General features: G+C 41.1%; 1 protein-coding gene across 2 annotated transcripts in view; it reads left to right on the top strand.

The window, feature by feature from the left end:
• ASTN1 (astrotactin 1) overlaps positions 1-12,140 on the top strand; it is a 335,381-nt gene that overhangs the window by 245,503 nt on the left and 77,738 nt on the right. For both annotated transcript variants that reach the window (XM_060088555.1, XM_060088557.1), the window contains exons 13-15: positions 1,424-1,618; positions 2,995-3,122; positions 9,804-9,908. In XM_060088555.1, the coding sequence (XP_059944538.1) occupies positions 1,424-1,618; positions 2,995-3,122; positions 9,804-9,908 (428 nt within the window). The remainder of the gene's footprint in view (positions 1-1,423; positions 1,619-2,994; positions 3,123-9,803; positions 9,909-12,140) is intronic.

Raw genomic sequence — 12,140 nt, forward strand, 5'->3', positions numbered from 1 at the left:
ATGATGATAGCAGCGTTTAATGAGCACCTACTATAGGCTAGGCACAACATAAGTTCTTTGAGTTCAGTATCTCACTTAATCTTCTCAGTAACCCAACAAAGCAGCTACTGTTTTTCTCACTTTTACAGATGTGGAGTTCAATCAGCTAATTCAAGGTAACCCAGTAAAGGGCGGTGTTATTGCCATGATAATATTGCTTCTCACCACTTAAAACGATGATAATTTGTTCCTCTATATAGAACAGAGGTCTTTATCTTATTGCAACAATTACTATAGATAGCAATAAATGATGTGTTTTAATGTCATGAACATCTATAAATTCCAAATTTGGTATGTTTCTAAGGAGAGACCCAAATTAAATCAATGCTTTTAAAATGACAGCTTTATCAAAGCCGTTCTTACTTGAACGAACAAATTATGTTCTTCTCACTATAACTACAAATAAAGTCCAATTAATGACTTACGGGTTATTGACCCATATCTACCAACATCAGTATTGCTCTTCCATTAGAGTAACTGCACATGTTTAATGGGGAGGATATCAAGGAGGTGTCCACACAACACGCCCTAACATCTCTTCAGTTCAGGAATGCTACTCTGAATTAAGGGGGAGTTAATAAGGGTTGATCTTATGTTTGCATATATTCAAACAGAGCACAGGGCCTCCCTGGTGGCGCGGGTGGTTGAGAGTCCGCCTGCCGATGCAGGGGATGCGGGTTCGTGCCCCGGTCTGGGAGGATCCCATGTGCCGCGGAGCGGCTGGGCCCGTGGGCCATGGCCGCTGAGCCTGCGCGTCCGGAGCCTGCGCGTCCGGAGCCTGTGCTCCGCAACGGGGGAGGCCGCAGCAGTGAGAGGCCCGCATACCGCAAAAAAAAAAAAAAAAAAAAAAAAAACAAACAGAGCACAGCTGCAAGATGATCAATCTTTTTAATTTCTTAGCTGACTTGTCACAGGACCAGGTTAGAAGGTTATTAATTTCTTAAGCACAGGTGTCATTCTTTTTGCTGCCTAATTACCCTCCAAACAAATGCAGGGTCTGACCATATACATTGTTCTGGAGAAAGACTCTAGAATATTTTGGATTTAAATGTGTTAACTCATTTATAAGCTTATATCCAGTGATTCTTACTCAGACCTATCTGGGAAATCCTACACTTATTAGAGGAGAAAGAACTGCAAAGCTCTGGAAGCACTTATCCGCGAAGGAAAGGTGAGAGGCTCTGTATGATCACATAATGCAAGAAGACTCGGTTTATAGACCTAAGAAACTGAGTTATATAGGGGACAAAGTCAAATCAGGATACTCATAATCTTTGGCTATCCAACATTCTCCCAAGGCACTTTTTTCCAATCTATTGGGTTGCGTTGGCTGCGTGGCTCATTGACGGAATCACTTCTTATCTTGAGCTTTCCGCCATGCTAGGTGCATCGAGGATTACAAGCTTGGTGTGGATGGACGCTCTTGCCAGCTCATCACAGAGACCTGTCCAGAGGGAGGTGACTGTGGGGAAAGCAGAGAGCTCCCCATGAACCAGACCCTCTTTGGGGAGATGTTCTTTGGTTACAACAACCATTCCAAGGAAGTGGCTGCTGGACAGGTGCTGAAAGGAACATTCAGGTGAACCCCATGTCCATAGCACTGGTTATTCAGGGCTGTTGATGGATCTCTTCTCTGATGGGTCTTAAAGTCAGCGTAAAGTCTTGTATCTTGGATCCAGGTAAATGTGACCCTAAAAGGATAGGTTATTTTCTCTCCCCTGGTCTTTACTAGGTTCACACTCCTCCTTCCAGAACCCAAGAACCCTGAACAGTAAAGTGTTAAAATAAATTTTTACCTTGCCCAGGCAGAGACTACAAGGTTTTCCATGGAAGCCACCACAAAATGCTCAGGTTCTATCATCCCTCTGAGTCTTGGCGAATGAGTCAATCTAGCATAGCTCCTCAGTAGGGTCCAAGAATCCCTGAGGGTCCCTGAGATCCTCTCAGGGGATATTCAAAGTCCTGCCTTTTCCAACTACAGAGAAGATGGGTTTCCTTCATATACTTCAATCCAAAAATATATTGCAATAAGTTGAATGCAGAGGTGAGAATTCAGCTGTCTTCTATGAAATCAGACATTTAAAAAACTTGCAAAAAATGTAAAATAATGCCACTTGTCTCATCATTTTTTAAGACATGTTAATATTTCATGGATTTATTATTGTCATCTAAAAATATATCAATAAATATTTTTAAAATTTTTTCTTTCAATTTCTAATATGGTAAATGTTGATAGATATAATCTACATAAACAAAAACTACTTGGGGCCTTCAGTTATTTTTAAGAGTGCAAAGGGGGTCTTGAGAACAAAATGTTTCAAACCACTGACTTAGAATATTTCTAGGAAATTCTCCATTTGACCCCTGTCCCTAATCTATCTTAGGTTATTTGAATACATCGTCCTCAGAATCCATGCATTTCAGGAGATGATGGTGATGATGATGATGATGATGATGTTGAAAGTGTTATAATATGGACCAGCAGTTGATAGCAAGCTAGGTCTGGACTCTTACAAACAAACTGATAGTAAACTTTTGAGCTATTTTTTGGAGTCAGTTGTGTTTTCTGTTACAGACAGTAGACCTTACTAAAATTTCCCCTTTTAGTCTGGGACCTCATTTGCCAATGGCAAGCAGTGAGGTGTCATAGTGAATATTGTGGTGGCTGCATTTGCCCAGATCTTGTGGAGAGGGGATCAGGGAGTAGGGACTGGGGTGGGATGGGGGGAAGAATATTCTCAATCTTGTAAGTAGACCTTTTCAGCTGGTTTATTTCTCATCTCCCTCAGCCCTTGCCCTACTTCTCACACTCGTGTCTTGCTCCATACATGTACGTTGAGTGGGGTTCAGGGTGAGGGGACGTTTTTGGTCCATTGTGGGTTGAGACATAGATCGCTCACCAAAGAGTGGCATTCACTTTAACACTCAGAGATGAAAGTCAGCCTCTGTTTCCAGGCAAAACAACTTTGCTCGAGGTTTAGACCAGCAACTGCCAGATGGTCTTGTGGTGGCCACTGTCCCCCTGGAGAATCAGTGCCTGGAGGAAATCTCAGAACCAACCCCGGACCCAGACTTCTTGACTGGTGAGTGTACCACACACCTTACTTAACTGGCAGAAACAAACAAGCAGCTCCCTGTGTTGCTGTAAGCTCAAGACTCTTGACCTTGCTTATTTTGGTTTCAAAGCCAGTGACTTTCTTGATATGTGATAAAAGCTCAGTCCTAAAACTGAACACTAGTAGGATTATTTGTCAGTAAAACAGCCAATATTATCACATAATTATCTGCAAAATGGCCATAATAATACCTCTCCCTGCTAGTCTTATTGGGATGCTTTGAAAACAAATGAAATAATAGATATGTAAGAGTTCAGAGTTCTCAGTGGATTAGCGGAAGTGACTAGGTCACCGTAGAGGTAGAAAGAAGGTGGATTGCTTAGAGCCTAAATATCTGTCATTGGTTCCCCGGCAAGTGCTTCTAGAGCAGTGTGAGAGAATAGAGAATGATAGAACTTTGTTGTCAAACGACCCTGGGTTTGACTCCTGGCTCTGCTGCTTTCTAGCTGTGTGACATTAGACAATACAGTCTCTTGGGGTCTCACGGCCCCCATCATAAATGGGGATCATAACACCTGTCACTCAATGTTGCTTTGAGCCCAATGGCACTCTGTTCCTCAGCTCACTGTGGAACGAAGGTATGGGCTGATTGGGGGAGGCAGGAATACTAGGGGTCGTTTCTCCTTTCTGTGCCACTAAAGACCCCCAGTTAGCACCTCCTGGACCAAAGAAGGCATTTCAAAGTGTTCCAGGGACCCTTAAGAGGCAGCCAACCGGGAACTCAGCATCACTTACTAGGAGTCTCGACATGAGCTCTTCCATTGTCACCTTTGTTCATTTCTCATTACTCCTCTCCCTTCTTCATTCTGTGTCTTCCTTATTCTAGACCCTTCTCCCCTTTATTTTCCCCTTTTCTGAAGAATGGCTTGAACTGAGTGTAAGCCTTTTTCAGATATCAAGTTATGTCCGAAAATTTCGTTTAGACGGGAATGGGATTATAAGTAGGTCTGTCTGAGTTAGTATAGCAGAGTGATCACCAGCTTAGGCTCTGGATCCTGACAGCTAAGCTCAACTCTTCACTGGCTGTGTGATCTTGGACAAGTTACTTACCTTCTCCATGGCTCAGTTTTTAACCTGTAAAAATGGATATTATAGTATTATCTTTCTTATAGGATTAGTATGAGGAATAAATATTCATAAAGTTTTAAAAACAGTTCCTGATACGTACTGAGATGTATGTTTATTAAATAAATAAATATACCAAGGAAGAAAGAAAATATGAACATTTAAACTAGCAAACTGTGCTTTCCTTATAGAAGAAGGAAAGGGAGCAAGAGAGAAAACAATTAGATATATTCTGGACCGGAAATAAATCTTATCGAAATAAGCTGCCTTCTAAAAGATCACACACACACATACACACACACACAAACCTGAAAAAATTAAAGTTCACCTCTGGGTGTGTCCTGAAAGCCTACGTCTCTAGTGTTTGGCAATCTAGTTTTCTTGTTTCCATGTCATTGGCTGAGAAACACTTGCCGGGTGTGTGTAAAATGCCTTGTAAAGGAGGTGTGAGATGGCACACAGAAGTCGGACAGGCTCAACACTGCCAATAAACTACCTGGCTTCTGTTTAAAGAGTCACCAGGACAACTCTCTCACACATTAGAACTTACGTGGAAGTGAGATTTCAGTTGTTAGGCTGGGAAGACACAGAGTAGTCCTGGATGCTACCTGAGCCTTTTGGGGAGGATAGACCTGAGAAACATCAGAAAAACATGTGTCTGAATCTCCATCTTTGGAAATAAGAAAAAGATCCAAATTTTGTTCAAATCCACAAGAGAAACTTCTTTCTTCCCTGTGCCCTTGGACCTCTCTTGATTTGGTATATCAGAGGCAAAAGGAGTGGAAGGATGTCCTGGTGGGACCTTTTTCCTTTTTCATGGTCTTGAGACAGAGACATTCCTAAAAGTACAGAGAGAACTTTTCTTGACCTGCTAGTTTTCTACCCAGCCTTTCTTTTTAATGTATTTTGATTAAAAAGTGATACCAGTTAGTCCAAGAGCAGGTATTTCCTTTGATGTAAGAAGGAATCAGTCTTGTTTTTTCAAAGCCCAGAATAACTAGAAGAATCAGTTAGAGGTGGTTGACCACTTTTCTTCCATATTTATTTCCTAGTTCTGGTAACATTTTTTTTTTTTTTTGCGGTAAGCGGGCCTCTCACCACTGTGGCCTCTCCCGTTGGCGGAGCACAGGCTCCGGACGCGCAGGCTCAGTGGCCATGGCTCACGGGCCCAGCCGCTCCGCGGCACGTGGGATCTTCCCAGACCAGGGCACGAACCCGTGTCCCCTGCATCGGCAGGCGGACTCTCAACCACTGCGCCACCAGGGAAGCCCTGGTAACATTTTAATTATATCTTTCTTGAGAGTCATATAGAGAATGTCATATCATGCCGCACTATGTGCTATTATAGGTTGCAATCCCCATAAACCTACAAGCTTAAAAGATTTTAGGGCGAAAGTGATCTTCAGATTCTTCTATATCAGCATTTTCAAGCATGTTTTTTTCATGAAAAACCAGCCCTCCACTCATAAATAGGTTCTATCTTCAGATAGGTTCTATCTTCAGATAATTTGGAAAGACAGTAGCATCTACCTCTCAGCAATCTGCAGCACCTGAGCATGGAACAGATTCCAAGAAGTCCTGCACTAAAGAAATACCCTTTACTTTACTTAGCCCAGCAATTCCCAACTCTATTTAACTAGAGAATCCTTTTACACATAACAGCTATTTCGATCTTTCAGAATTATTGGCTTAAAGAATGTACTGGAAAGTTTCTGACGTATGTGCTTTATCTTGCTGATTACCTTCTTCCTTACCAAAACAGTTAAGAACTCTTATGCTTTACAAGCCTTTTTGGTGTTATAAGTTGTGTGGAAATAAATGAAGGCCAACAAAATGAAAACAGGTGAAGGCTATTTACACACAGCAGGGGAGTCAGCCACCATCACTTGCGCTTTGGCAGAGACTGAGAGGCAGGCAGAGAAGTAGGAAAGCTTCAGAGTGGAAAAGAGGGAGGGCTTCAGATATGCCCTGATAGGTATGTAAGCTGTTGGCAGGTGATCCAGCTAACCAGGAGTGAGGTATTCTTAGGTAGATGTTTAGGAGACCTGTTTGACTTTCTCTGGTGGAACCTAACTTGGAAGCAAGAACAAACATTAGGGACGCTGTTGGTTATTAATCAAGTCCTGGGGAGTTTGGCCTGATTGTTACAGGGGTTATTATTTGGCTTCCTGAACTAGAAGAGATAATGGTCTGACTTCCTACAAGTCTGACTTAGAGACGGTAGATTAGCTTCTTGGGCTGGTTGCTGTAGATAATAGGGTGGTTTGCTGGGCTGGTTGCTGCAGATTGTGGGTCAGAGTTCTGTTTTTACATGTGGTCTGGCCATCATCCATTTGTATTTTCAGTCTCTCAGCTGAGAAAAAAAAGAGAGTCCAGAGGCAGATCAAGGAGGAATAGGAGGCTGCTGGTCACATTCATGGGTCCGATGGGTGCCATAATCACGAAGTCTTAAACATCCCCTTGACATTTCAATAAAATAACAGGAGAAAACTTTCTTTCTCTTTCTTTCTTTCTTTCTTCCTTTCTTTTCTTTCTTCCTTCCTTCCCTCCCTCCCTTCTTTCTTTCTCTTTCTTTGTTTCTTTGTTTTTCTTTCTTTCTTCCTTTCTTTCTTTTCTTTCTTCCTTCCCTCCCTCCCTTCTTTCTTTCTTTTTCTTTCTCTCTTTCTTTCTTTGTTTCTTTATTTTTCTTTCTTTCTTCCTTTCTTTCTTTTCTTTCTTCCTTCCTTCCCTCCCTCCCTTCTTTCTTTCTTTTTCTTTCTCTCTTTCTTTGTTTCTTTGTTTTTCTTTCTTTCTTTCTTTCTTCCTCCCTCCCTCCTTCCCTCCCTTACTCCCTCCCTTTCTTGTTTCCTTCCTCCCTTCTTCTTTCTCTATTCTTTCTTTCTTTCTTACCTTGCCTGCCTGCTTCCTTTCCTTCTTTCCTTCTTTCTTTCTTTCTTTCTTTTTCTTTCACATAGGTCTATTCAGTCATTCTTTTTTCAAGCATATGTAGGGAAAGATAATGTTCTTTCTTGAGAAAACAGATTTTGTTTGGAAAAAAAAGTCATTCACAAAGGTATCACAAATAATAATAAAATGAAATAAAAAACTGGAACTAACCGCATTGCAAGGGCACATCGAGAAAGAATCCTATGACTCAGCAAGAAAAAATATATTTTAAAATATCCCTTTCCTTTTAACTAATGGAAATATTATCTGTAAGTGGGCACAGAACAACATTTCCCAAGCATTAACAGTTATATAACTGTTTCCCTGACTATGGTGTAGCATAAAGGCACTCAGTAGAATTGTTGTTTAGCAGTGAAGTAATGGAGTTCGGTTGTTTGGCTCATCCTGGGCGAATGTGGGACACTGTCATCCCTGCCCACCGCCAACACACGTGCTTCTTTTATTTTCCCTTCCCTCTACTGACCTGAGCTAAGGCCTGGGAATTTATAACAAAAACGTCAATTAACAAATGTCAAGTTCACACAATTAGAAGTGATGAGAGAGAGGTAGGGAGGAGGGTGACAACTTTATGGAAACCATGTATGTATATGATGTTTTATCTTTTCTCAATGTGCTTTTATACCCATAACTTTATTTTGTCCTGACAACCTACCTGTAAAGTAGGCAGGATGAATACTATCATCCCCACTTTTCAGATACGAAAACTGAAAGAAATGAGTTGCCTAGCCCCAGGTCACACAGCTGGTTGGAATCACAGAGTTGAAAAGGAAACAAGGGGTCATCTGAGCTAAGCCACTCACTTTACAGATGCAACAACTGAGAATCGCAAGGTCCCCTGGCCAGGTAACCAGAGAGGAAGCTCAGGCCAGTTGATTGGCAGGCAGAAACTGCCCCCTTCGGCAGCATGGGTGCCTTAGAACTCCCGCCTCCTGATTTCCTGCCCTGTTCTTTTCCTGATAGGAAACAAGTCCATTCAAGGGAATGTTTTCTGATATATTGAAAAATCTTAATTTATCGGGCTTGCTATCTTTTTATTAATAGAGTTTCTGAAATAACAGCAAGCTGATGAGCTAGCGTTACTAGAGAATGCATACTATGTAGAACAGTTTTACAAAACATGCACAGTATAACTGTAATGAAACGTACCGTGGAGGTATGTGACTGGAGTCTTAAACTTGTAAAGTTAGAATTTCCTTTATACGCTTTTACAATTAACATAAAGGCGAAAAACCAGAGTATGCAGAAGTATGACTGCCGTCACAAAGCTTAATGCCCTAAAATAAGAGCATTTGAAAGGAAAATTGCTGAAAACCTTCTTTTAGTTTCAAGTAACTTATCTTTGATTACCTGAGATCAAATTTAAGCAATTGATTCAGTAAGCACCTCTTCTGACCTTTTTTCCTGTTTTTCTACCAATAATTATTCCCATATGATTCACACAGAAATGGAAATTTGGCAATTACTCAGCTAATTTGATCAGAGTTGACAAGCAGCTAATTAATCCTACCTACTCTTCATCCAGTTTAGGCACTAAATTAGTTGATTTAGCCTGAAGGGAAGCATGGGTCAAAATGGCAGGATAATTCACTACGTATGTATTATTGCCATTATATTTACACACACACGCTCACTATCTATCTAAATTTATCATATATGTGGCCATTGTATTTGCATATGTACATATATACACACACGTGTGCATACATCAGGCATAGAAATGAAGCCAAAATTGGTGCTCTAAACTTAGCAAGGTGATTTTTTTATTTCCTGTGGCCTAATTATTTTGTTTCTGTAGCATTTTATATATATAGTAGTGGCTAGAATTCAAGTAGAGTGCCACTCTTTCTCCAAGGTGTTCAAGCAAGAACAGCTCATTACAACATCACTAAGAGGCTACAAGGATGTATTTATTGAGAATGACCTTGGATAAGTAACTTGGCTTCCCAGAGCCTCAGTTTTCCCATCTGTAAAATAGGGACCACAAATAAAGTGCCTGTCATGTGTCTAGCACATAGATGACACTCAGTATAGGGCCCATTCCTGCCCCTTACTAACTTAGTCATGCTACACTGTCCCTCCTGGTAAAGACGAAACAAGCATTATCAGCTTCACGGTAATTAAAACTTAGATACGGAACACAAATCAGTTAAACGGGACACAGAAATCGGTGTTATCAGGAACTTGAGCTGAGTCAATTATTGCAGCTGTTAAAGAGAGTAAAAACCTGTGTGTTACAGTAAGCCCAGAGTTTCATATGAGTTTATTAAAGGAGTATTGTAGTAGAATAGTTACGAACCCTGTTCTGGTCTCAGACACATCTGGAACTTTATCCTGGCTCTACCTGGTGGCCTAGGGCCCTTATGCAAACTCCTCTCTAAGCTTCAGCTTTCTCATTTATAAGATGCAGACAATAACACCTAGTTTACAAGGATCATATGACTATATACAAAGTGCTTAGCCGAATGCCTGGCACAGAGTATAGGTTCAATAAGTGATAGCTGTTGTTACTATGATTCCAGAAATTTTCTCCATCCAAAAATGCTTTCTCATTTCCTCACAATTACACCCCCTAACGCAGTAGACTTGGGACTTGAGAATCCACTACATGCACTGAGCCCGCATTTCCTCTGTCCCTAGGGATGGTGAACTTCAGTGAGGTGTCCGGATACCCCGTCCTGCAGCACTGGAAGGTCCGCTCTGTGATGTACCACATCAAACTCAAACAAGTGACTGTCTCTCAGGGTGAGCACAGCTGCAAGCCATCCCTCCCACCTGCTCCTGGGGTGTGGCATTCCTTCCCAAGGGCACAAGCCTTTTATCAATGTTGAAGATGCCATCCAAAATGTAGCCACTCCACGAGATCTATAACCTGGTCACTCGATTCACCTTTCCGGGCAAATGGCTGGAATCAGATCATTTTCTTAGCATAGATTAAATTGCAAGTTTTATCTTGGATAATAGGAGAGATGGAAAGGGCAAGGCGGGAACCACTGGAGATAAATTTAAACACTTACTTTATCATATTTCCTGGGGTCACCCAGTGTGTAGAGAGGATATTCAAAAGCAAACTTTTTATAAAATGACAGAATAAAACTTTCCAAATGCAAAGAATATACTTTACTGTACCTTAGAGGTTCTATATGATGAAAGAAATAAGGGAAAGAGAGCAAGAAAGAGGAAGGGGAGTGGAAAAATAGAAAACAGCTGTGGTTCCTAAAAGCAAGTAAGCAAGATAGATGGATAGATAGATAGATAGATAGATGGATATAGATTTATCTACATCTACATCTATGTTTTATATATATATAGATATGTATATATATATCTTTATATCTAATAAGTTAAGGAGTAGTGAATTCTGAACTTAGGATAAATTGTTCCAAAACAGAAAAATGAGGCACCTTGTATAAGTATTCCTCAAATCTTAGTGATAAATGCCTTGAGTCAAGCTTTTCCTAGCATTTGAGCAATCCCACTGTGCAATTTGCAAAAGAGAAAATTTCTACAAAGTGGCCTTAACATAGGTTTATATCCCTATTCTGCCTCATCCCCATGGACCAGAAGAACATTACTCCTTCCTCTGGGGCTACCTGAAGAATGTACCAGACCTGAGGTTTATGCTCCAGAGTCTGGCTTTGCTGTGTTGAATAAAAGGGTAACTAGAGCCAGATGCGATTGCTGGCAAAGGAACAAGACAAGGAGAGAGGACTCAGGGTCAGCAACAGGGAGGCCGAGCCTTAGGGCCAACTAGAGAGAGATAGAGGGTAAGGGATAGATAGAGAGTTGTGAAGAGAAGTGAGACATATACTAGAGAAAGAAGAGGCATTCAGGATATAGAACATCTCCAAAGTACACAAAGGGACTCAGAACTTTTTATTTTCTATCACGAAAGAGTTCTTGGCAAGAAGAGAGTGGGATGTGGCTATTACTGAAGTGAACTCTGCTGGTGCAGAAAACACTTGGAACGCACAAAGTTACTCGCCATCCTAGAAAAATACGGCAGTATTTTTCACATACTCAGTTTACACGCAGCACAGGTGCTATGCATATCAGGGGTTAACAATCACATATCTGTTGCCACGTGCTTTTAAAAGCCACACATGGCATCATGGACGATGTGGACCTCTGCACTTGGGGTCTCAAGCCTGGGCCGGGTTGTGCCTTGTCCTGATAGGACACAGGTGTGTCAAAAAGAAGGCTGTACAAAGTTGGTCAGGTAGGGAAGGTATTGGATTTGGAAAATTTGCCATAGGTTATCTTCCTGACAAATATGATTCTCTTAAACAGGGAAGGCAAATCCAAGGAGATTTGTCTGGGGAGGAGGCAGACAGATTCCTTCCTCCATTTGCCATTTCAAAGTCTTTATACTTCTGATTTTCTTAAATAAATGTAAGCAGTGTTTTAGTGGCTTTCCTTATCTATCTTCTTCCATTATCTTCCCATTACCCATTCCTCTGCATGAAGGCAGCATCCTGAAAACCTTTTTGGTCACTACCCACAGTTACAGCACATTTTACACTGCGACCTTGTGCACAGGCATGTCCCCACGTACACACCACAGAAGGTTCATGAAGCCATACTTCATCTTCCCAAGTGAAATGTTCTCTGCTGGTATTTGCGTTTCTATTTTAGACTGTGCTATTCTTTTTCACTTTTTAAATGCTATTATTTGAGCTCACTAAATTGATTTAATGTCATGACTTGTGATTTGAAACAAAAAACTTTGACTTAAGCAGGGAGGTAGTGGAGATTTGATAATGTTATACTTAACTTGCATGAAGTTGACAACATAACTAACTGGGTGGAAGAAATATTCTTTTAGGAACTGAAATGTCTGATTTCACTACCTGGAAGTACCTGGTAGCTCCAGCCAGCTCTCCAACATCACTTTGGGCCACATGGCACTTGCACATTGAGGCTGAATGGCGTGGGAATCCAGATACCCATATTGTAAGTCCTCACTCTTTTTCTTGG

The sequence above is a fragment of the Mesoplodon densirostris genome, chromosome 2 (assembly GCF_025265405.1).
Source record: "Mesoplodon densirostris isolate mMesDen1 chromosome 2, mMesDen1 primary haplotype, whole genome shotgun sequence".
Lineage (NCBI taxonomy): Eukaryota > Metazoa > Chordata > Mammalia > Artiodactyla > Ziphiidae > Mesoplodon > Mesoplodon densirostris.